This window comes from Lepus europaeus, chromosome 19, assembly GCF_033115175.1.
Source record: "Lepus europaeus isolate LE1 chromosome 19, mLepTim1.pri, whole genome shotgun sequence".
Lineage (NCBI taxonomy): Eukaryota > Metazoa > Chordata > Mammalia > Lagomorpha > Leporidae > Lepus > Lepus europaeus.
Window position 1 is genome coordinate 18,098,888 of NC_084845.1, and position 24,821 is coordinate 18,123,708.

Consider the following 24,821-nt stretch of genomic DNA (forward strand, 5'->3'; position numbering starts at 1 on the left):
TTATTCTGGGTCCTCTGAGTTTTCATATGAATTTTGGAATCAGCTTTTCAATTTCTGTAAAAAAAAAAAATCCACCTAGGATTCAGAAAGGGATTGTGTTGGGTGAATCTTGAGGATGTACCGCCATGTCTTCTGATCAATGAATATGGGATACTGTTCCATTTTATTTGGCTCTTTAACATCTAACTTTTTTGTCGTTTTCAGAGTACATGTTCACATTTCTTGCTAAACTTACACCTGAGTATTTAATTCTTTTTTGTTATTTGTTCTCATACTTGTATACTGCACTCCCTTTTCTCATTGACTTGTAAATGTTTTTACTCATTTCTCAAAAAAAATATTTGTTTGCTTTTATTTGGGTTATGTTTTTCATGCCAGCAGTTCTTTTTTATATCAAGTGGGCACACTTCTAGAAAAAACATAGCTTGTTTAGTAACAAGTGTAGAATTTTATAAACATAGTAATATCCTAGGTTCAAACGAGACACTGCTGGTGGGCAGCCAGGAAGGCAGGCTTGAGCAGTACCGCACGTTAGAAGGCCCTGGGTCAACAGTGGTACAGTTGATGTTCCTTCACAGGTTCTTTTACGGAACTGTGTAGAAACAAGGCAGCAAAAGTAGACTGCTTCTGTATGGCGTCCGTGAGATTTTCTTCACTGGCTCCTGCTCAAGTGCCTCATCACCACACGGTGAGTATTTAACAATATCAGGTGGTGTTCAAAAGGACACAGCTGTATTAATTAAGTCAAACTTAGGAGTTTGTGTTCTTAACCACTATGCTATCCTGGCCAGAATACAGGTAGTGCACAGAGACTCAGAACTTTGGTCTCAAAGTATGCTCAAACGGAAAAAAAAAAAATTTTTTTTTTTTTGACAGGCAGAGTGGACAGTGAGAGAGAGACAGAGAGAAAGGTCTTCCTTTTGCCGTTGGTTCACCCTCCAATGGCCCCTGCGGCTGGCGCGCTGCGGCTGGCGCACCACGCTGATCCGATGGAAGGAGCCAGGTGCTTCTCCTGGTCTCCCATGGGGTGCAGGGCCCAAGCACTTGGACCATCCTCCACTGCACTCCCTGGCCACAGCAGAGAGCTGGCCTGGAAGAGGGGCAACCGGGACAGAATCGGTGCCCCGACCGGGACTAGAACCCGGTGTGCCGGCGCCGCAAGGCGGAGGATTAGCCTAGTGAGCCGCGGCGCCGGCCAGAAAATTTTAACACCACCAGGCAATCATGGAGTCTTGCTGGTGGTGTGTAATTTTATCCATCTCTTCCATGCAAAGAACAAGATTTTTTTATTCATTGATTCTACCGTTTTATCTTCAATTCCATTGATTCTTGCTTTTTATTATTTTCTTCCTTCTACTTGCACTGGGTTTATCTCACTCTTCTTTTTCTATTTGTTTTCTTTTCCAATTATTTGAGAAGAGAAAGAGATGTAGAGAGGGAGATACAGAGAGAGACAAAGATAGAGTACAAGGTCACATCTGCTGGTTCATTCCCCAAATGCATGCAACAGCCAGGGCTGAGCCACGCCACAGCAGGAGTCAGGAACTCAAACCAGCTCCACCATGTGGGTGGCAGGGACCTAAACCCACAGCCATCAACTGCTTCCTCCAGGTTCACAGTAGCAGGAAGTCAGAGTGAGGAGTGAAGCCAGGATGCAAACCAAGGACTCCTATAAGGGAAGTGGACATCCCAAGTGGCATCTCAACCAGTAGGCCACATATGCACCCATTTCTTAAGGTGAGAGCTTAGATTTCTGATTTCAGACTTTTCCTCTCTCCTAATGTAAGCATTTTTTTTTTTTAAAGAGAGAGAGGCAGAGAGAGAGAAAGAAGTCTTCCATCCGCCAGTGCACTCCCCAAATGGCCACAACCGCAGGAGCTGGGCCAATCCGCAGCGAGGAGCCAGGAGCTTCTTCTGGGTCTCCCACGCCAGGTGCAGGGGCCGAAGGACTTGGTCCATCTTCTACTGCTTTCCCAGGCCACAGCAGAGAGCTGGATTGGAAGTGGAGCAGCTGGGACTTGAACCGATACCCATATGGGATGCAGCATTGCAGGTGGCGGCTTTACCCACCGTGCCACAGTGCTGGCCCATAATATAAGCATTTAATGTTAGATATTTCCTTCTTAGCACTGCTTTACACGTGCCCCACATTTTTTTTTTTTTTAAGATTTATTTTACTTATTTGAAAGAGTTAGAGAAAAAGGTTTTCCATCCGCAGGTTCACTCCCCAGTGGCTGCCAGAGCCGAGCTGATCTGAAGCCAGGAGCTTCTTCTGGGTCTCCTGTGTAGGTTCAGGGGCCCGAGGACTTGGGCCATCCTCTGCTGTTTTCCAGGCGCATTAGCAGAGAGCTGGATCAGAAGTGGAGCAGCCAGGACCTGAACCAGCACCCATTTGGGATGCCAGTGCTGCAGGCCAGGGCTTTAACCCGCTGTTCCACAGCGCTGGCCCCATGCCCCTACAAATTCTGACATGCTCCAATTTTCATTTTCATTGAGTTAAATGTTCTCCAAGGCTTCCTTTTTGACCCATAGGATTATTTAGTAGTGGTGGTGTTTAATTTCCTATTATTGAATATTTTCCTGCTATTCTTCTATGTTGATTTCTAACTTGAAATCAATCATTGTGGGGAAAGAATACATGTATTTTCAATGATGTTAATTCTTTTGTATTTGTTGTTGTTTCATGGTCCAGGATATAATCTATGCTGGTAAATAATACTGTTGAGTTCTAGATAGCTGATGATTTTGTTTAGCATTCCATCAACCGTTGAGAGAATGGTTCTATCAACTGCTAGAGGAGAGTGTTGCGTCCCCACCTACAACTGTGGAGTCGTCTGCTTCTCCTGCCAGGTCCATCAGTGTCCGCTTCACACTGAGCACGCTGCAGTGCTGCTGTCCGGAGCACACGGATCGAGGGTTGCTCCGTCTCACTGGAGCAATGACCCGCTGGTTATTGCACGATGTCCTGATCCGATAGTTTTCTCTGCCTAACCTCTACTTGATCTGATATTTGTTTTTTTAAGATTTATTTATTTATTTGAAAGTCGGAGTTACGCAGAGAGAAGAGAGGCAGAGAGAGAAAGAGGTCTTCCATCCAATGGTTCACTCTCCAGATGGCTGCAACGGCCGGAGCTGCGCTGATCCAAAGCCAGGAGCCAGGAGCTTCTTCCAGGTCTCCCACATGGGTGCAGGGGCCCAAGGGCTTGGGCCATCTTCTACTGCTATCCTGGGCCATAGCAGAGAGCTGGACAGGAAATGGAGCAGCCAGGTCTCGAACCGGTACCCATATGGGATGCCGACACTTCAGGCCAGGGCGTTAACCCACTGCGCCACAGTGCCGGCCCCTATCTGATATTAATACAGTCACTCCTACCTTCTTTGGGTCGATGTTTGCACAGTGCCCTTCTCCTTCCTTTACTCTGAACTGATCTCTCCTGTTAAATTTGAAGCGAGTTTCTTATAACACTTGGGTCACACTATTCACTCTGCTCATCTTTTTTTAATTAGTGAATTTAGATCTTTTACTTTAATGTAATTACCAATATGTTGGGTCTTAAATTGGCCATTGTACTGGGCTTTGTTACTGTTGTTCATTTGCTGTTAATGTATTTTTCTCTTCTTTTTCCTATGAGTTACTTGAACATTTTCATAATTCCATTATTGTTTATGTGTAGTGTTTGTGAGTGTATTTCCTCATGCAGATATTTTAGTGGTTCTTCTGAGTGTTGTATTATGCATTTATAACCCATTATATATAGTCTACTCATATGGTCATTTTACTATTCTTAGCAAAACATAGAAAACTTACCTGTTAAGTCCTTTTGCCTTTCCCATTTATAATACATTGTCTTAAATCTACACACACTGAGAGCCATGTCACACATTTTATAATTTTGCCTTGGCCATTAAATTTAGAAAACTCAAGAGAACGAAAGCTTGTTATATCTATTCATGTTTACTTTTCTTCACTGCCTTTCTTTCTTCTTAGTATACAAAAATTCTTCTTGTTTCATCTCATTTTTGTTTGAAAAACTTACTTATCACTTCCTTCCTGTCTCTTGATTCCTATTCTCTCATGATTCTTCCACAGGGCAGGTCTGTTCTGACAACTTCTGCGAGTTTGGTTCCACTGGGGATGTTCTGATTTCCCCTTCACTCCTGAAGCAGTTTCATTGTGGATAGGATTCTGGGATGACAGGGTTTTTTTTTTTTTTTTTTTTAATTTAAATTTTAATTTTTTTAAAAATTTTTTAAAAATTTTTTAAAAATTTTTTTAAATTCAGCACCTGGAAAAATATTGTGCCACTCCCTTGTAGTCTCCACGATTTGTGTGTGTGTGTGTGTGTGTAACTACACCCTACTGCTACTGACTTGAGTCATTTTCAGACTTTCCTTATTTTAACACAACTGAAAGGAACACGGATGGTAAATTCCTTGACATAGATTTCCAGAGGTGGAAGTGCTGGTGAAAGGCTTCTGATACCTACTGTCAAGCTACACTGCAGACAAGGATTTATACTTCACCAGCAGTCTGTGGATGGCCAGGGCCGCACACCTGCAGAAACATGAATAAAATGTGCAAAACTCACTGTATCTACTTCCGTATCTATTCACTGACCTATCCTGCCGTGTCACACTCGACCCAATTTCTGCTCTCCTTCTTTGTGGCCCAGTTCTAGTCTCTCCGCTCCTGGAAATCTTTTTTGCCTAAAAAGAACTTCTCTTCTAGACTTCTAGCCCATATCATTACTATAAGTTGACAGCTATAATTTCTCTAGTTGTTCTAGTTGTCAATATCTATTTTCCAACCTGGATAGTGAATTCCCTGGAGATGGGGCAATTTCTTACACAGACTGGCATGTTCTATAGTACCTATGCTAATCTTGTGACTCAGTGGACAAGGTATATTTGATAACTGAGTTTAATGTTTCTTAATTCAGACTCAGTTTTCAAAGTTTATCACATCTCCTATGATTTGGAATAGCTGAGTGTAATTCTATGTTGGGCTATATTGCTGCCTTATGTTTAGAGATATTTTATTTCACTTGGAAAATATCTAAGTTACTGCTATTATAGAATATTATGTATGAGCATTTTTAAAATGTACACAACACAGTAAAATACATTTCTGCAAACAAAACAAACCCATGTGATTAAATGACAGCAGCACACACTGGGAGACAGATGGGGGTTTCCTTATTCCCCGTGTGACCTTTGCCTAGTCAATAGGATTCACATCCCATAATGGTTAAATGTTACTATGAAACTTTTATAAAGTACTATACAAAGAATGCTATATACCCACTGAGCTCCCTGAAGAAAAGGCAATTGTAGCCACACATTTACATTTAAAACACATTTATGTTTTAAAATTTAAACCATCTCAATGAAGACAATTGATCTGGATTTACGCCTCAAACAAATCCATTTTTTAAGCACAATAAAAGTCAAGACTGTCAAGCTGCGTTGCACAAATAACTCAGTCTCAACTGACAACAGCATATTTACGTTAGAGCTAAGGAAGAGCTTTATCCTTTAGTATCGGCACACTTTCATCACATTCTGCGACATTAACCAATGGAATTCTCAAAATGAGAAAAGAAAGCAAAGCTTACCTTCACTGCCGGCAGCATGTCCAAGGAGTCCAGTATGAACAGCACTAATGCTTGCATCAGCATCATAAATTGATTAAATTGCCATGTCAGACTAAAGAGAAAAGTTGATATGAAAATGGCAAGAAGCGTCCGCCTCTGTAGAGAGAAAACCTTTATATAACGTGCGTGCCTCTAGTAATAAAAAATCTTGCCGACAAGTTTGCTCAAGAGCAGCCTACATCTCTATAAACCAAATAAAGAAACCGTAAACTGTTGCTCTGAAAACCCTTGCATTTGTTATTTAAGCTCTAAATATCCTTCAGTGACACTTTGCATATAAATGCTCACATGCGGTATGTGTATTCCACACTATTATGGAGGCGATAATGCACTAAGTCACATCTCAAGAGCAATGGCTTAAAAATTCTGACAGTTTTGCAGAAATTGTGTGTGGGTTTGCTGCAACTATTTAAGGGCAGATTATGTTAGAGTACATTTTTAACATCAAAAAATGAAAACATTTTCTTTGCAAAGTAGGATAGAGCTCAGAAGAAAAAATTTAACTCGAGTTAAAAAGTTGGTCATAGAATAAGAACTATTTGCATGCATTGGGACACTAGGCACACATTTTTTTCCAGCTTCTTATATAAACCTGGGAAATTGGAAAATATATGAAGTGTTATAAAAACTTACTTCAGAAAGAGGCTGTAAGTTTGGTCTCAGGAAATAGGTAACTGCTGCTATCTGAATTGCAAAGAATGGCAGTGCCCAGTTCTCCCTCAGCGGGATGGTAAACTCAACTCTTGTGGTATCTATTCTGCACAAAAGAAAACACAGATGGACAAAAGGATAACTTTCATAATTGCCTCAAAGGCTTCCTAAAGTGAAAGAAATTATACATTAAGTTTGCAGATACTTCAAAAAAATTCATCGGAAGATGCATCTTATGGAAAATACCACACATGGATTTCAAAACATTTTTTTTATACCAAAATAAAGCCATTCTTAAATTACATTTTCCCATGAACTTTTGGAAGTATCCCACAAAAGGATACTCAGAATCTGGCCACTGGCTCTCAATAACTAAAACTGCCCTTATCATCATCTCCATAATACAAGGTTGACAGTGGGAAAATCTGAGTGATCGTCAGCAGATACGCGTTTTGCTAAGTGGCAGAACTGACTGTTCAAGCCCATGTCAGCCTGACTCCTAGACCCACGAATGTACCAGGCCAAACTGCTTGCTATTTTTATTTCTAACTTCATTGATATCACAAGGCAGTGTTGTGTATTCTCCCCCTCTACATTTCTTCAGGGCTTTATATTTGAGTCTTAAATTTACCACTGGCAATAATTTTCACAGACTTCTTGCCTCTTTGGAATGTAAAGCCCTGGACAGCAAGTATAGTGTTTATCTTTGTATGCTCAGTACCGAGAATCATCCCTGCACATATTAGGCATGAGGAATGCAACAAACACAGACACATTCACACACCACAAGGGATCTTCAAAAAAGTTCATGGAAATGCATATGATGAAAAAAACTATTCATGGATTTCAATTTTTTAATAAAGACATATTCATTTATTTGAAAGGCAGATTTAGAGAGGGAGGGAGGGAGGGAGGGAGGGATCAATCAGTTGAGCAATCTTGCATGTACTGGTTCATTCCCTAAATGGCCACAAAGGCTAGGCCAAAGCTAGGAGCCCACAACTCCACCTGATCTCCCACAGGGGTGGCAGGGTCGTCTTCCACGGCTTTCCCAGGCATGTTAGCAGGGAGCTGGATCCAGCGTGCACATGGGATACAGGTGTCTCAGGCAGTGGCTTATCCCTCTGCACCATAAGAACAGCCCAGATTCCAAATTGTCTTTTTTTTTTTTTTTTTTTTTTTTGACAGGCAGAGTGGACAGTCAAAGAGAGAGACAGAGAGAAAGGTCTTCCTTTACCGTTGGTTCACCCTCCAATGGCCATTGCGGCTCGCGCACCACGCTGGTCTGAAACCAAGAGCCAGGAGCTTCTCCTGGTCTCCCATGCGGGTGCAGGGCCCAAGGACTTGGGCCATCCTCCACTGCACTCCCGGGCCACAGCAGAGAGCTGGACTGGAAGAGGGGCAGCCGGGACAGAATCCGGCGCCCCAACCGGGACTAGAACCTGGGGTGCCGGCGCCGCAGGCGGAGGATTAGCCTATTGAGCCGCGGTGCCAGCCTCCAATTTTTTTTTTTTTTTTTTTTTTGACAGGCAGAGTGGACAGTGAGAGAGAGAGAGACAGAGAGAAAGGTCTTCCTTTGCTGTTGGTTCACCCTCCAGTGGCCGCTGCGGCCAGCGCACTGTGCTGATCCGAAGGCAGGAGCCAGGTGCTTTTCCTGGTCTCCCATGGGGTACAGGGCCCAAGCACTTGGGCCATCCTCCACTGCACTCCCAGGCCACAGCAGAGAGCTGGCCTGGAAGAGGGGCAACCGGGACAGAATCCGGCGCCCCGACCGGGACTAGAACCTGGTGTGCCAGCGCCGCAAGGCGCAGGATTAGCCTGTTGAGTCACTGCGCCAGCCCCCTCCAAATTGTTTTACACCAAAATCAATTTATCTTTTACTTCCCTTTTCCAACAAAATTTCTGAAGTTCTCGTATACATACAATGTAATCGCTTAAAACTCAATTCTCTCATCTCTAAAAGGGGGATAATAATATCTACCCTATAGGGTTATCAAGAGAATACATCTAAAACATTTTGTAAAATGCTTGGCACATAGTAAGTACTCAGTAAGATTATAACCAAAAAAAAAAAAAAAAAAGCCAATTTGTTTAGGATTACAAAATAAAATCTACTAGAACTTACGTTCAAGTTTTAAGCCTCTTACCGAATATTGGTGTTACTATTGCAGGTCAGATAATTCAATACACCTTGAATACGTTTTTTAAAATTCCATTTCCTAAGGCTCCAATATTTATGAATAGAATAGTAGATATTAATTAATGTAAGAATTTCTGTGTTATTTTCTTAGTACTTTATGCCTTGCTAACTCAGAGTGGCACACATCTCTTTGGTGAAGATATTCTTTTTTTTTTTTTTTAAAAGACATTTATTTATTTGAAAGTCAGTTATACAGAGACAGAAGGAGAGAGAGAGAGAGGTCTTCCATCCGCTGGTTCGCTCCCCAGTTGCTGCAACAGCTGGAGCTGTGCCGATCCAAAGCCAGGAGCCAGGAGCTTCTTCTGGGTCTCCTATGTGGGTGCAGGGGTCCAAGGACCTGGACCATCTTCTACTGCTTTCCCAGGCCATAGCAGAGAGCTGGATTGGAAGTGGAGCAGCCGAGACTTGAACTAGCACCCATATGGGATATCGGCACTGTAGGCGGTGGCTTTACCCATTACACCACAGCGCTGGCCCCAAAGATATTCTTAAAGCCCTTCAGGATACAATGTAAGAGTACTTAAAAAAACTCATCAAAAAAAAAAAAAAAGACATATTTATGGTGGGAGTTTGGTGCAGTGGTTAAGATGCTGCTTGGGAAGCCCACACCCCATATCCACGTTCCTGGTTTTTTGCTGGCTCTGCTCCCAATTCTAGTTTCCCACTAATGTGCACTGTGGAAGGCAGCAGGTGATGGCTCCAGTACTTGGTTCCCTACCACCCACATGGGTCACCAACTGAGCTTTGCGCTCCTGAGCTTTTGCCTGGCCCAGCCCTGGTTATTAAGGGCATTTGGGGAATGAACCAGTGGATAGATGATCTCTGTCTGTCACTCTCTCTTTCTTTCAAATAAAGTAAATAAAATATTTTTTAAAAAAATTAATCTATTTTTGCACCAAAAAAGTTGAAATTCATGGCATTTTCTGTGAACTTTTTGAAGACCCTCATAAACATGGCTTTCAAAATTTTCTGCATCTGCATAAACTCTTTTTGAGAGGTATAATTACAGAGAGAGAGAGAGACAGAGAGAGAGAGAGAGAGAGAGAATCTTCCAAATGCTGGTTCACTTCCCAAATGGCTGCGGCAGCCGGAGCTAGGCTGATAAGAAGCCGGGAGCCAGGAGTTTCTTCTGGGTCTCCCATGTGGGTGCAGCACTTAGGCCATCTCTATTGCTTTCCCAGGCCAGAGCAGAGAGCCGGATTGGAAGAGGAGCAGCTGGGCCCCCGTATAAACTTTTTGAAATACCAGCATAGGTGGCATGTGGAGAATGACTGGTCGGACTGAGCTGAGATTACCACTGAGGACTGTCCCGATCTGCAATTCACTGTTCCTCAGATGGAAATATGCAAGCGGGACTTTCACCTTACCAAGTAAGAAACATTTAACTACCAGGCAAACCAAAGAGAAATGCTCCTATCCACACAAGTGGCAGAGGGAATGCCTCTGACCTGGAAATGGAGCTAACTTCAGGCTCGCTCACATTCTAGACAGACAGAGGGGCAGACTGCCTCTACTCACCTGTTTGCGACGTACCAGAGGGCTGCTAACAGTCCTGAGAGCCAGGTACCACTAAGGAGCCAGCTGGTGACATAAAGAGCTGTCACGTAGATTGCTTGCAGCCCAAATAAGGTATAAATATAAAAATAAACTGGCTCTAAATATTTCTGTAGAAGGGAAAAAGAAAAAGTATTTGTCAGGGAAGCTGCAACTCTCCTTGCTGCCATGTTAAAAACAAAAAACAAACAAACAAAACCATGGCAGTAGCAATGTGAAGCTCAGAAGCTGGCTGTCACTCCCAGCTGTGAGCCCACACCGCCCCCTCCATCTGCACGAGCACCTGCTGCTCTTCCTCCCTACCAACAGGTGCACAGGGAGGGAAGTCCCTGAGGGTTCCAGCTCCATTCTTCAGCCAAGTTGCACTTACTTAGTCCAATTTTATCTCATCCACATGAGAACTGGTCACTGCAATTTGCTAACTTAACAAATTATCTTTTTTATCTCAAAGATAAACCCAGAGTGATTACACATTTCCAAATGAAAGGATTTATCAAAGTCTAGGCTGCTCACATATATTATAAACCAGGAAACATCTCTCTATAAAAACCTTTGAAAAGAGAAACATATAAATAAAAAGCACAATTCACAATATACATGGAGAAAATCAGGGCACTGCTGATTTGCTTCTGAGCCAGAAAACATCAAAAGAACATCTAAGAGACTTTCAGCTCAAAGTGGCAGATTTTTCTTTCCTTTGATATTAACAATTCAGTGTCACAGAATGCAACTTACCTGTATGGGGAGAGCTCTATACAAAATACTGAGAAAAACCTCTTGGTAAATATTCATTCGTTGAAGGAGGTTAATTGTCCGCATGGATTCAGTTTTATTATCATATATTAAGCCATGAAAACCTAAGATTAATATTTGAGAAATCAGGGGGGAAAGGTTAAAATTATTCATTCAAATTACTGACTCTTCAGGCTGTGTCAGAGACTGTGGTGGGCAGTGGAGATACAACAGTAAGCAAAAAACCTCCAGTCCTACCCTCAAAGAGCTTTCCACATGTATCAGATGGACACTACTGGAGTGTTCGCACAAACACAGGTCAACAAAACCTTAGTGATTGCAATGACAAAGAAAAACACACTGGTTCTTGTGCAGACACTGGGTGAGAGGACTTGACATCCCCCACACTGCCACCTCGCCGGGCAGTCCTCCGCAGATACTCACAGCCTTCCCCACTCCCTGGGACACTGACCCATGGCACGTGAGTGGACGGGAAGCACACCGCACGTGGGATTTTAAGAGAGGACACGTTTCTACCAATGTCACTCTCTGCCTCTGCCATGACGCTGGCATGTTCCGAATAGGGGCCAGCGTAAGAGGACATGGCAGGCAGGGCCGCTGCTGCCTCGCAGCAGACGTGATGAGAGAGACTTAAACCTGTTGTCACAGAAACCCACTGTCACACCGGGGTCATCTGCTGCTGCAACTAAGCCGACAATATAAGGTGCAGCTCGCTAGTTCGTGGAAGAAAATGTGCACAGTCGTCCTTGGGCGTAGGAAAAGACACTCAACCTCACTCCCACAGACAGTGCAAATTAAAACTGCACTGAGATACTGTTTCTCATCCATCACCTGGGCTAAAATCAAGTTAGTGAGGTTGTGAGGAAGTCGACTCTCATGCAGTGCAGTTGGGGATGCAAAATGGCATCATCCCTATGGAAGAATTCGGCACCACCCAGCCGAATCGTGTGCACTGGCCCGCTGATCTGAAAAGGCCAGGTCTAACCTAAAAATTGTCAAAGGCAGTCTGGCAAGAGCACAGCAGGCACAAGGTCGTTTATACAGGGTCATTCAAGACAGGGAAGGATCAGAAACAGCCCAAACATCCCTCAGTGGGAGGAGACACGGACCGAACTCGAGTTCCTGGGCTGATGTCCTAGCCTCCCTGCATCTGAAGATCCGTAAAGGGCGACTGATGTCCGTGTCAGAAGAGGAACAGATAAGAGCTGTGCTCCTGCTCTTCCTCCTCCCACCACTTGCACAGAGAAGAGGCTGCGTGAGGACACCAATGGCAGGGGGTGTCTACGGGACAGGAAGAAAGGCCGCAGCAGAAACCAGCCCTGGCAGCACCTTGCCCTCGGATTCTGAGCCTCCCCAAGTGAGAGAAAACAAGTGTCTGTTGTTGAAGCTGCCCGTCTGTGCTATGCAGGCCCGGCAGCCCTAGAAGAGCAAAATGGGACTGGGAGGGACTGGATGTTTGTGTCCCTGCCCCTCCAGCATGGGGCGAGACTCCACAGAGCTCGCCTGCTGTCTCTGCCACTCGAGGACACAGCAAAAAGACGGCTGTCTGTAAGTCATGGAGAGAGCTCTCATCAGAACCCGATCAGGCTGGCCTCCTCACCTCAACCTCTGCCTCCAGAGACACACAGAAACAGGTTTCTATTGCCCAAGCCACGCAGTCTACAGCGTTTTGTGCGGCAGCCCGAGCAAGCTATTAAGGGGCCTCCCCGAATGGTCACCTGTGGTCATCACACCAAGGAGTGCCCCATACTTGCAAAAAGGAATGAGGGCCACCCTCATGCTCCACCACAGAGTGATCCCCAAGACTTTTTGCTAAGTGGAAAAAACAAAGTAGAGAACAGTGTATACGGTAAGCAGTTTTCCTCTGATAAAACGGGAAATGTGAATGAAGTACTTGCTTGTAGTTAAACTACTAACAGCATAAGAATAAACCAAAAACTAATAAAAATGGTTACCTAAAGAGCTGGGAAGGAAACGGGGGGACGGAAGGAGGCCCCTTCTGGGTGCTTTCTGTTTCATAGTTTTAATTTTGGGAACATGTAAACATTTTCTATAAATATAAAGCAAAGTAAATAAAAAATTTTACAACACAATGCCTGAAAACCAAAAGCAGGCTAACGAAGTAAACCTACTGAGTGGTGGCTCAGTCTCAGAGAAAGAATGCTTTCAAGGGACTTGAAAACACAGGGAAGTGACCATGTGTGGCCCTAGATGAGCTTAGAGACAGCTTCTCAGGTAATTAACATTGCAAGCAGCAATGCTATTACTGTTACTTTGAAAGCATTACAGATATAAAATAGCATAAAAATAACACTAATATTATAAGGAATCAGTTTTCAACTTTTAAAAAAATACAAATTTAAAACCAAAAAAAGTAAAAAGTAAAATCCGTGTTACCTCAACTTGGAAGTGAAATTGGTTATTTGCACACTTTCTTTTGAGGGGGAGCACAGCTCCAAGTTCTACTTGGAATCAATGTCCCTGCTGCCCAAATGCACTAGAGCTCCTTGGAGAAAGCGTGGATTCTAGGAAATACACCATATGGGCCTGAAAGATCTTTGTCCAAAAAGGAAGGGGGTCTTCAGAGGCCACCAGCGTCAGGTCAAGAAGACAGTGGTCAGAAGGGCACCCCTCTGGACAAAACATCAACTCTTGAAACGCACTGATGTGTTCACAGAACAATCTGCTGGCAGCTGGAGTTGTGGCATAACGGGTTAAAGCTGCCACCTGCAATGCCAGCACCCTATATGGGTGCCAATTCGAGTCACAGCTGCTCCACTTCCGATCCAGCTCTCAGCTAATCCACCTGGGAAAGCAGTGGAAGATGGCCCAAGTCCTTGGGACCCTTTACCTGTATGGGAGACCTGGATGGAGCTCCTGGCTCCTGGCTTCAGACAGGTCCAGCCCTGACATTGCTGCCATGGAGGGAGTGAAACAGAGGATGGAAAAGTTATCTATTGCTCTGTCTCTCTTTCTGTAATACTTTCAAATAAATAAATCTTAAAAAAGGAAAAGAATGTTGTCTTGGATTTAGTCCAAAATATAGGCTGCAGGCAGGGGAAGGAGAACACAAGACTGGTCAGGAGTTTGTAACTGCTTTGGCTGTGTAACGGACTTGTGGAAACCCAGCAGAGGATTCTCTCCACCTTTTTATGTGCTTCAGCCTTCCAAAAAAGCACTTAATGAACGACAAATGAATCCCAGTAAGTAGACCACTGCATCCACAGTGACTCTCACGGCACTTGTCCAGCAGTTTCTTGACCTCAGGACTACTGACTGACACTGGGGTGGACCTGTGTGTTGGAGGACATCGGGTAGCAACGCTGGCTTCCACCCACTGGATTCCAGTAGGACCCTCAGCCTCGAGGTGTCCACAGTGTCTCCAGACATTCCAGATGTCCCCTTGGGGCACAGCCCCATCCCGGTCCTTCCTCCACCATTACCTGTGAGAATCACTGTCTTAGAGGATGCTAGAGAAGCAACTTGAGAACTGGCAAATAGCATCAATTCTCAGTATTCAGAGTGGTGATGTTCCACACAGTCACAGTAGAAAGGGAATTAGTGAATACTATTAGGAATTAAAGGGTTAGGTTCCTGCAACCTTATGGTTACGGATTTTGGTCAAGTGACCTACACGCATCCTTGTTTCATGTGGGATTCTGTTTAAAGACAGTTTCTTCAATATTTACTGATTTGTTAACATTTAACTAACTAATGGTCAACAGCACCATGGCTCATGCTTGAATGGCACCTATCGAACACACAGTTCCTCTGTAATGCACTGCACAGGCTGCTTGCACTTAGGAGCACGAGACAGCACTTTCCACACGCTTGCGGGCCACTTTCAACTGCAAGACCACCAACGAACAGCAGAAAAAGGTGGGAACGCGGCACTCAGTAAGACTGCAGAAAGGGCACTGTAGCAGGAGGGCAGAGACAGGCAGAGTGACACCTTGTTCAGTCTCTGCTGGGAGCAAGCACATGGATGACTGGAACTGTCCACAGCTTGGGACGTGTCCATGAATGACTGTGAAAGTATCACGAATGCTGATTTGGGGGGGGGTGGGGGGTGGCCAGAGATTCATTTTTGTGAGTAGATGATTATGCAACTACAGAACATGTGAACAGCAATGACTGACTGTGTGGGGTCGGGGTGGGATCAAGCATTATTCTGCCTTTTTTGTATAAATGGTACCTCAGGGCGACCTCACAATTGATGAGGAAAGGCTTTCTTTTTCTTTTTCGTTGTTTTTTTTTTTTTTTTTTGACAGGCAGAGTGTACAGTGAGAGAGAGAGACAGAGAGAAAGGTCTTCCTTTTTGCCGTTGGTTCACCCTCCAATGGCCGCTGCGGCCAGCGCATCTCGCTGATCCGAAGCCAGGAGCCAGGTGCTTCTCCTGGTCTCCCTTGTGGGTGCAGGGCCCAAGCACTTGGGCCATCCTCCACTGCACTCCCGGGCCACAGCAGAGAGCTGGCCTGGAAGAGGGGCAACCGGGATAGAATCTGGCGCCCCAACCGGGACTAGAACCTGGTGTGCCGGCGCCGCAAGGCGGAGGATTAGCCTGTTAAGCCACGGCGCCAGCCTAGGAAAGGCTTTCTATATAACAGAGCTCCAGCTAGTAAATACAGGAACAGTGATGCAATTAGAATGTCACAGTGGGCAGTGGCAACCATCCTCAACGGCTGCTAAGAACACGAAGTTACAGGACAGTGGGCTGCTTCTCCTCATTATGGATGAATCAAGCTATCAACTCGAGATCCCAATAATTTTTCTGGAAAAATAACCAAAACTTCATGTCTCATATTTTGGTAAAATGAGAAGTACAAAACATCACCTGGAAAGAATTCTTTCCAAAAACATTCTAGTTGAATCCAAGCAAAGCCTAGACAAGGGCAATTCTCTGTCACGTGGGCCCACGCAGTCACATCAGAGGCACAGTAAGTAGAAGACATCCTTTTGGAGCTTCCATTAGAAGGGACTGATGGTGGAGAGCGTGGGCGCTAAACCACTTAGGAAAAGTGAAAATGCAGGGAAGTGGCCATTGCAAAGTAAAGGAATGATTGGGGGCCACCAGGGACAAGAAGAACAGCTACAATTTGCATTACCAAACCTATCTCCTGTTTTTTGACAATCAATGCTCATTTCACTGGTAAAACTTTTTCTAAAATAATCATGAAGGGTTTGCATTTGGTACTGGGGTTAAAGACGGCATTTGGAATGCCTGTGACCCCTGGTCCGAGTCCTGGCTCCTCTGCTTCCGTCCAGCTTCCTGCTAATGTGCACTGCGGGCGGCAGCAGGAGACGATGTTCAAGCACTTGGGCTCCTGCCAGCCATGAGGGAGACCTGGTTGGCATTTTGAGCTCCTGGCTTTGCCCTTGTCCAGCCCTCAAGGGGCATTTGGGGAGTGAACTGGCAGAGGGAAGACTTATCTTTCAAATAAAGTGAAAACAAAAAAATAAAAGTAAAAGGATTATGACAAAAATCAGCAACAAAATCAAGAAAGTGCAGAGAGACTACTTTTAGAACAGAGAGGGGCTGGAAAGCAAGAAGGGGAGTTATATAAAATATGTATAAAAATTATGTAACTTCTTACAGAGCAGAGTTTTTCAGGAAATTATTAGATGTTAACAAGAAAGAACTATTCATGCTCCTCAAAGCATTTAAACTGTTTTAGTGCAAAGCATGTTTTGGCTAAAAAGAGCTTTTTTTTTTTAACATTTATTTATGTATTTGAAAGGTAGAGTTAGGGAGAGACACAGACAGAGATCCTGCACCTGCTGATTCAGTCCCCAAATGGCAGCAACAGCCAAGGCGAGGCCAGATTGAAGCCAGGAGCCAGGAGCTCCATCCAAGTCTCCCATGTAGTTGGCAGGGGCCTAAGCACTTGGGCCATTGTCTGTGACTTTCCCAGGCACCTTAGCAGGGAGCTGGATTAGAAGTGGAGCCACCAGGACTCGAACTAGCAGCCATATGGGATGCCCATGTTGCAGGCCACGGTTTAACCCACTATGCCACAATGTTGGCCCAAGACGTGGGCCTCCTGACGCTAGCCTAAAGGCCTGCTCCCATTTTGACTAAAACATTGAAATGAACGCAGCAGACCCCAAATGAAACTACTTGACTTGTAATTACCTTGTACAAGGGTTGGCGCCTGCAGCATTTGCTTGTAGTAGGAGTAATACAGTCCACATTCCGTTCTGAATGAGATTTCTCGCTCCACTTCCTGAAACAAAGTTAGATCTACTGGTTTTGCTTAAATATATATTGTCACTGTAGAAACAGGACATGAATTATAACTTAGGAGAGAAAAAAAACTCTGAAAATGCAGTCTCAAGAAAGCTGACACACATGGATTGGAGAAGGCTGGCAATTGCTGGGGCTGGGTGATGGACAGTTCGGGGGCTTATCTCACACTTCTCTCTATCCTGGATGCTGAACCTTTTCCATAACAAACCACCGTAACAAATGGAGACAGCTGGTTCCATTTAAGCTGACATTTCCTAGTTAATGTTTTTTTTTTTCTATCAAGACATATTAAAGCTAAATTTCAAAAATTAACAAAAAAAGTCACCATTCTAACATATCAATGAAAAACAAGGGCATTATAGAAAGAAAAAAAAATCTCCCAAGGAAAAGGACTGTAATCACACTAAATACCTATCTAGCACTAATTATTTAAGATCAAGGACTTTCTTTTTAACCTAAAAACGTAAGGTATTCTTCGTCAAATACAGCACACCCTTTACATACGAATTTTATTCTGACAACTGTAATCCTGGAATGAAGCTGGTGCAGGCAAACAGATACGTGAAATATTGAAACTGCTTTTAGGCAAGTGTTCAATCCTAGAAAATCTGAAACTGTAAAGTAATAGCATTAGTCAATTTAGCGGCAAGATGCTCTTACCAAATTTAAAATTTAAATCATTAACGTAAAATATGGAGGCAATGGGGCATGAGGATGAGGAAGCCTTTCTAGAAAAACCCTAGTGACACTTAGATTGTGTACTTCATGTGTGTGTCAAAGCAACAATGAGTGGAAAGTTACAGTCTACATCATCAGATTCTTTTACCCGCCATGTTCAAAAAGCCAGGTCCTAGAGTGTGCCACACGTGTAACACTCTCTCCACATCCCACAAACTAGCTGGACTGGGGGGGGAGAGGACGAACCCAGATTCTGCATTTCCTGCCCAGGAACCACTCCACACACCTCCAGCTGTTCTTCAAATAGTAATAAATATTTCATTAGAAGAACTCCTTGTGCCATTTATCTTCAGACCTGGAAATTATTTACTCTATTTCCTCTATCCTTGAAATATTTCTCTGATCCTTTAGAAAAAAAGTATTATAAATCAGTTCATGGATAAAGCATTGATGAAATACTATCTTAATTACCAAAGAGTGTAAACAATACAATTACTGACTCCAAAAACCAAACTATTATGTTATATCACTGTTAACTAAGTCTTTTTAAAAAAAAAAAAAAAAAAAAACAAAAAAAACAGAAAGTGGGTAGCCAGTCTGCCTGTATACTGAACTTCCTTTCACAGCAAACAAATTTCTCAGGTGAAAATCAAGCATGGAGGAAAGGTCCATCAGGCACGAAAATGTACTTTCACATGGGGCCGGCGCCGTGGCTCACTTGGTTAATCCTCCACCTGCAGTGCCAGCATCCCATATGAGTGCTGGGTTCTAGTCCAGGTTGCTCCTCTTCCAGTCAGCTCTCTGCTGTGGCCCAGGAGGGCAGTGGAGGATGGCCCAAGTGCTTGGGCCCCTGCACATGCATGGGTAAGAGGAAGCACCTGGCTCCTGGCTCCGGATCGGCACAGCTCCATGGTGGCCATTTGGGGAGTGAACCAAGTGAAGGAAGACCTTTCTCTGTCTCTCTCTGTCAAATAAAAAAAAAAAAATGTAATTTCACTAGCCTCCTCGCTTTATATCAGGGGTGGGGAACCTTTTTTCTGTCAACGGTAATTTGGATATTTGTAACATCATTTTCAGGCCATACCAAATTATTGACTTAAAAATCAGCCTGCTGTAGATTTACTGAGTTTCAAATCTTGCCTGAGGTTGCCTTGTCAGGGTCAGATCAGCTGAAGGCCCACGGGACTGACATTCCCTACTCCTGCTTTATATGATGGGCAATATATAACAATAAAGTTTTTTTTTTTTTTTTTTTTTGTATTTAAAAGGCAGAATTACAGAGGGAGGAGGAGGAGGAGGAGGAAGAGGAAGAAGAGAGAGAGAGAGATCGATCTTCTATCTGCTGGTTTACTCCCTAAATGGCCGCAACAGCTAGGGCTGGGCCAGGCCAAAGCCCAAAACCCAGGGCTTCTTCCAGGTCTCTCATGTGGGTGCAGAGGCCAAAGCACTTGGGCCACCATCTACTGCCTTCCCAGGCACATTCTCAGGGAGCTGGATCAGAAGCCTCGAACTGGGGCCCATATGGGATGCTAATTAACCTATGACACAGCACTGGCCCCCAGAATACAGCTGTTTAAGCTTTCTTAGCCGCTACTGAGTTGTGCTGTCTTTCATAGCAGTACAAGCAACACTTTTTAGTAGTTATGTCAACCCACTCATCTTTAATCTGAGAAACTGGTATAATTTGTTTCTACAATGTTGAAACTCCTGGGGCTGGCATTGCCTGTGATGCTGGTACCACTGAGTGCTCCACTTGCGATCCAGCTTCCTGCTAATGTACTTGGGGAAGGCAGCAGCAGGTGGCCCCAGTATTGCTACCCTAGTGGGAGGCCCGGACAGAGCTCCTGGCTCCTGGGTTTGGCCTGTTCCAGTCCTGACCATTGCAGCCATTTGGGGAGTGAACCAGCAGACTGGAGATCTCTCTTTTCCCTTTTCTGTAACTCTGCCTTTCAAATTAATTAATTAATTAATTTAAAAAAAAAAAAAAAAAAAAAAAAACAATGTTCAAACTCCTAATTGGTTAGACAAGCACAGAGGCTAGGAATTGATGTTAACTGAACAAATACTGGCTTTTGTCCATGCAAATAAGAAAGGAAAACATTAAGTTTAATTACATTCCTTTTCTTCTCTCCAGCTGTCCTAAAGTGTTCCAAGCAGTAACCATTACTTTCAGTGTAAGATCCTAACGGCAAACCAACCTCCCCAAATCAGACTGCAGAGCTAAATCAGTAATCCACATCCATGGGCTTCATTTCCTATACAGCTCCAAGAATGAAAGAATGGCCTTGTAACCACAGAAAGAAACAAATGTTGCTCAAAGCATTCAAAGCGAAAAGCTTTTGTGCTCCGCCCCTCTCTTTAAAATACCCCAAACAGTAAAGAACAGAGGGGGACCTAATTAGTAAAAATGCATTCAAACGTGATTAATCGGTAATCTTGGCACCAGCTGTATAGAACCAAATGCTATACTTTATTAGACAGACACTTGCAAGTTTTACATCTGCTTCATGCTAAGAGAACATCTGCTTTATTCATTCAAACACTTTTCCAGTTTTACAGCAATTTATACTTTGCCTGGTGGATCACGCCAGTGAAAATGTACACCAACAGAAGTCACCCTCTAAAGAATGCAAAACGAACAAATACTCCATGTTCTAATTTGCATAGATTCCACAGGGAAAGCAATGTTTGTGGAGGGAATGAAAACATCTTTTGCGAAGATAATGACAGGAAGAAGTGGGAAGACAAAAAGAACTGCACTTTTTAAAAGAACTGTGCAGCTCAAACTAAGTCGTTTCTGGAGTAATTTAATAGGAGAAAGCAGCGAGGAAAGTAAAATGACGGTTCTCAGTGAATGATCTGTATGCCCCACAGGCCTTGAGGCAAGTTGCTAGCAATGCACAAAAGGTTAAAGACCCCTTTTAGACAAATGACACCAGATTTGGAAAGAGAACAGATCAAATTAGTTTTTAAGCCTCATGTACATAAATTTTGCTTGTATAAACTGCCCCCTCCCCCCAGAATAATTAGAATGTGGGTAGTAGGGGAGAAGCCATTGACAGATTAACTTTATGAACGTAATCTGTTTCAGAATTAGGTTAACAAATCATCTCACCAAGAAACGAGCTCGCGATAGGACAGCTGTTCTTAAAAATTCTGCACTGGGAACCATGCCCTCCGCAAACACATTTATGGCACATACATGGTTTATTGTCTGGTTAAATTCATGTCCATCTGTTACAATGGAATGGTTCTTGCCCTCGAGTTGACGAGAGCTGAGGCACGTGAGAGCTGCCAAGCGGTGCCTGTGAGGCAGTCAGACCGCTGCTGAGGTGACAGTGTGCTCACGGGGCCACTGAGACACGGGTGTGCCCAGTGCCATGGACTAACCCTCTTTATTCTAAGGACTCCTTGTTTTGCACAAGGACTCAATGGGAAGATATGCCAAGTTCTGCAATATCAGATAAATGAGAAAGCAACAGTAAAAAATGTTAGCAGAAGGGGGAAAAAAAAAAGACTGAAAGATGCATGGCCCAAGTGTGTTCAACCAAATGAGAATTATCATTTCCCGTCACCGATTTGCTGGGGAAACACGAAAGTCTCAGCATTCCGTCCTTGATCAATGCAGTTAATGTTTCGATGAGAAAGAACACATTGTAAGTAAAGGAAAAAGGCTATCAAGGAAACAGTGGGAAGAAGGAGCAGCCCTGTGCCTCCACTGTTCAACCAGCTTTCCTGCCAGATCCTGTGCTCCTACCTGGCCTTTTTCCTCTCCAACCCATCGTTCTCTTCATTCAACATTCATTCCTTCAATCATGCTTTTTATTTTCTTACAAGCCTAGTGCCAGGAATGAATGAATGGATGGATGAATAAATTTGTACTGCTTCCCCAATTCTTTATTTGAGAGACAAAGAGACAGTGAGCCCCCAGTTTGCTGGTTCTCTCCCCAAATACCTGCAAAGTTTAGGGTGGGATTGGGCTGGGGTCAAAGTCAGAGGCCTGGAATGCAATCGGGTCTCCCATGTGCCTGGCAGGAATCCAAGTCCTTAACCCATCACAGCTTCACAGCTTGCACTAGCAAGCAGCTGGAGTCTGGAGCCAGAGTTGGGATGTAAACCCAGGCACCCTGACGTGGGATATAGTAGTTTTTTTTTTTAACAGGCAGAGTGGACAGTGAGAGAGAGACAGAAAAGTCCTCCTTTTCCATTGGTTCACCCCCCAGTGGCTGCTATCTTAACCACTAGGCCAAACGCCTGCCATGACAAGCATATTTTCTGGAGGGAGATCAGCAGAGAATAAAATAGTCAAAAATGTCTGGATTCATAAAGTTTATAATCTAGAGTAGAGGAGAGAAGAACACACAGAATCTGGGGAGCAGGTGTCATGATGCAGTGGGTTAAGCCGCCACGTGGGACTCCTGCACCCACACTGAAGTGCCTGATTCCAGGCCGGGTACTCCGAGCTTCTGATCCAGTTTCCTGCTAATGCAGCTGGGAGGCAGTGGATGATGACTCAAACACTTAGGTTCCTGCCACGCTGTTTGGAAATGTGGGTTGAGTCCCTGGCTCCTAGCTCCAGTCTAACCTCAACTTGGCTGTTGTGAGTCTTTGGGGGAGTGAACTAGTGGATGAAAGATATTTATCACTCTTTCGAGTAAATAAATAAATCTTTTTTAAAAAATATTTTTTAAACATTAAAAAAATTATTTGAAAGGCAGGATTATAGAGAGAGGAGGAAGAGGAAGAGAGAGAGAGAGAGAGAGAGAGAGAGATCCATCCATCTTCTATCCACTGGTTCACTCCCCAGATGGCCCCAATGGCCAGGGCTGGACCAGGCTGAAGCCAGGAACCAGGAGCTTCTTCTTGATCTCCATGTGGGTGGCAGGGCCCTAAACACTTGGGCCATCTTCTGCTGCTTTTCCCAGGCCATTAGCAGGGAGCTGAATTAGAAGTGGAGCAGCTGGGCCATTTGCACATGGAGGCTTAACCTCTGTGCCACAACGCCAGCTCCTAAATAAATCTTTTTTAAAAGAATCAGTAAATTGCACAATGCAACAATATAAATGCTATGCAAAATGTCAACCAGGGAAGGGGGAGAAGGGGAGGGGTGTGAGGGGTGTGATTTTAAAGGTAGGCAGGTAGGGCTTCACTGGCACAGTGCCATCTGGACAGAAACCTAGAGGTGAGGCTCTGAGCCAGCAGGTATCTGAGGGAAGAGCCTATCTGTCACAGGCACCCGGAGGGACAGTGGCCTGGGTGGGAGGGAGCAAAGGAGGGCAGTGAATGAGGTCAGGAGGGTAATGGGCAGGAAGAGTCGGAGAGGTAGCAGGGCTGGGACGCTGGGGCTTGGAGGTGTGAGTGTGGGTCCGGGGCGGGGGGAGGAGGTGAGGAGTTTGGTTTAGGATATGCTCAGTGTGGGTGAGGAGGGCTTTGAGTGGGAGTATGTGCTTGTTTATATTTTTAGAGCTGCTGAGTTCAGACTGGACAAGGAGGTGAAGGCAAGGCAGGGAAATCAAAGAGGGAGCTGCGTCATGACCCAGCTGGATGCCAAGGCAGAGGCTGCAGGGGACCTGACCCTAGAGGCCATGAGAGCACAGCAGACTGGCTCTGCTTAGGGATCTAACGTGAGATGTGCACCGCTGAAGGACCTGAAGGACGAGGTTGCAATCTGTAGAGCTGGAAAAGACTGAGGAGAAATGCCCGACTACTGGTCAGATGTTTGGTTTTGGACTGGTTAAGCCTTAAGCACCTACTGGCCATCCACACGAAGATGGCTGTGCGGAGGGGAGCCATCAACAGACAGCCAGAGGTGCAGACAAGACAGCAACAGTGGACAGCAACTCGAGGGCCACGTCCCAGGTTCCCTGCCAGTCAGAGGTCGGGAGGCTGAGCAGACTGCAAGGGCTGCACGTATCTGCTGACGATGCCTGGGTAAATCCAGAACAGCGCCAGCAGGCCACGAAAACCGTGCTAATGAGTCAAGGAAAATGAGGCACAACGACCACTCAGCGGAGTGTCCTGGAGGTCACTGGCGATTTCCACAGGAACATTTTTAGAGCAGCATCAGGGTAAAAGCCCAACTGGTATAGGTTCAAGAGAAAAAACAGGAAGAAAGAACAGGCTGCCCAACTTTTGAGGGGCAGTTTTGGTGTTAAAAGTGAGCAGAAAAATGGGACAGAAGTTCAAGGTCAGAGCAGGCTTCTCCCACAGGATGGAAGAGCGAGAGAGACAGAATCGACTGATCGACTGTCCCAACAGCGTGTGTCAGTAGAAGGGAGGGGGATGGGGTCTCCTACACCAGGGGAGAAAAGCCAGTACAAATGGGCAGGGATCCAGACAGATGCAACCGGCTTGCTTCTACCTAGCGTTATCAGGAGCAATGTCATCAGCTGAGGACAGAGACCTGGGAAGGTGCAGCAAAGGGCTGAGGGAAGAAAAGGTTATCAGGAGAGCCCAGAAAGCTGGGCACAATCGGATAAGGCAGTGTCACAGGAATGCCAGGCGACTCTAAAAGGCGTATCTGAGTTCCTCCTTCTCTGGTAGTACCAATTTGACAAATTTTAAAATAAAATATTTTGGTTTCTGGGTATTTAATTTCATACCCTGCTAACTTCTGAATTTTCTTGCCTGTAAGATACTTTTTTCCAGCTCATTCTCTTGGAATTTCCAGGTATACAGTCACATCATCTGCAAATAATGATTTTATCTCCTTCTTCCCCATTTTTATGCTTTCTTACTTTGATTATTTTGGGTGACTGGCACTTCCTAAGCGATGTTAAGTAACAGCAGCGACAAGAAAGAGCTCTGGCGTGGAGATACACTTCTAATGGGGCGCTGTCCAATTCATTAGCCTCTAACCGGATATGCCTACTTAAGTGTGATGGAAATAGAAAAGCCAGTTCCTGGATTCCTGGACACACTTGGCTAGCAGCTATAGCACTCGACAGCACAGCACTGGTGAAGACCTTCCCATGGTCACAGAGAGTTCTTTTGGAGAACTGTTTCTCTGCTGGGCAAGGTCTGACTGAGCACTGAGTCTGCGATGTGTGCAAGCTGTATTAAACAACAACAAAGCATTGATTCT

General features: G+C 44.5%; 1 protein-coding gene across 5 annotated transcripts in view; it reads right to left on the minus strand.

Moving 5' to 3' along the window:
* The window catches only part of DPY19L3 (dpy-19 like C-mannosyltransferase 3), a 90,135-nt gene that overhangs the window by 44,521 nt on the left and 20,793 nt on the right, over positions 1-24,821 (minus strand). For all 5 annotated transcript variants that reach the window (XM_062178012.1, XM_062178014.1, XM_062178015.1 and 2 more), the window contains exons 4-8: positions 16,946-17,036; positions 10,795-10,916; positions 10,024-10,169; positions 6,288-6,411; positions 5,616-5,750 (exon numbers count right to left, since the gene is read on the minus strand). In XM_062178012.1, the coding sequence (XP_062033996.1) occupies positions 5,616-5,750; positions 6,288-6,411; positions 10,024-10,169; positions 10,795-10,916; positions 16,946-17,036 (618 nt within the window). The remainder of the gene's footprint in view (positions 1-5,615; positions 5,751-6,287; positions 6,412-10,023; positions 10,170-10,794; positions 10,917-16,945; positions 17,037-24,821) is intronic.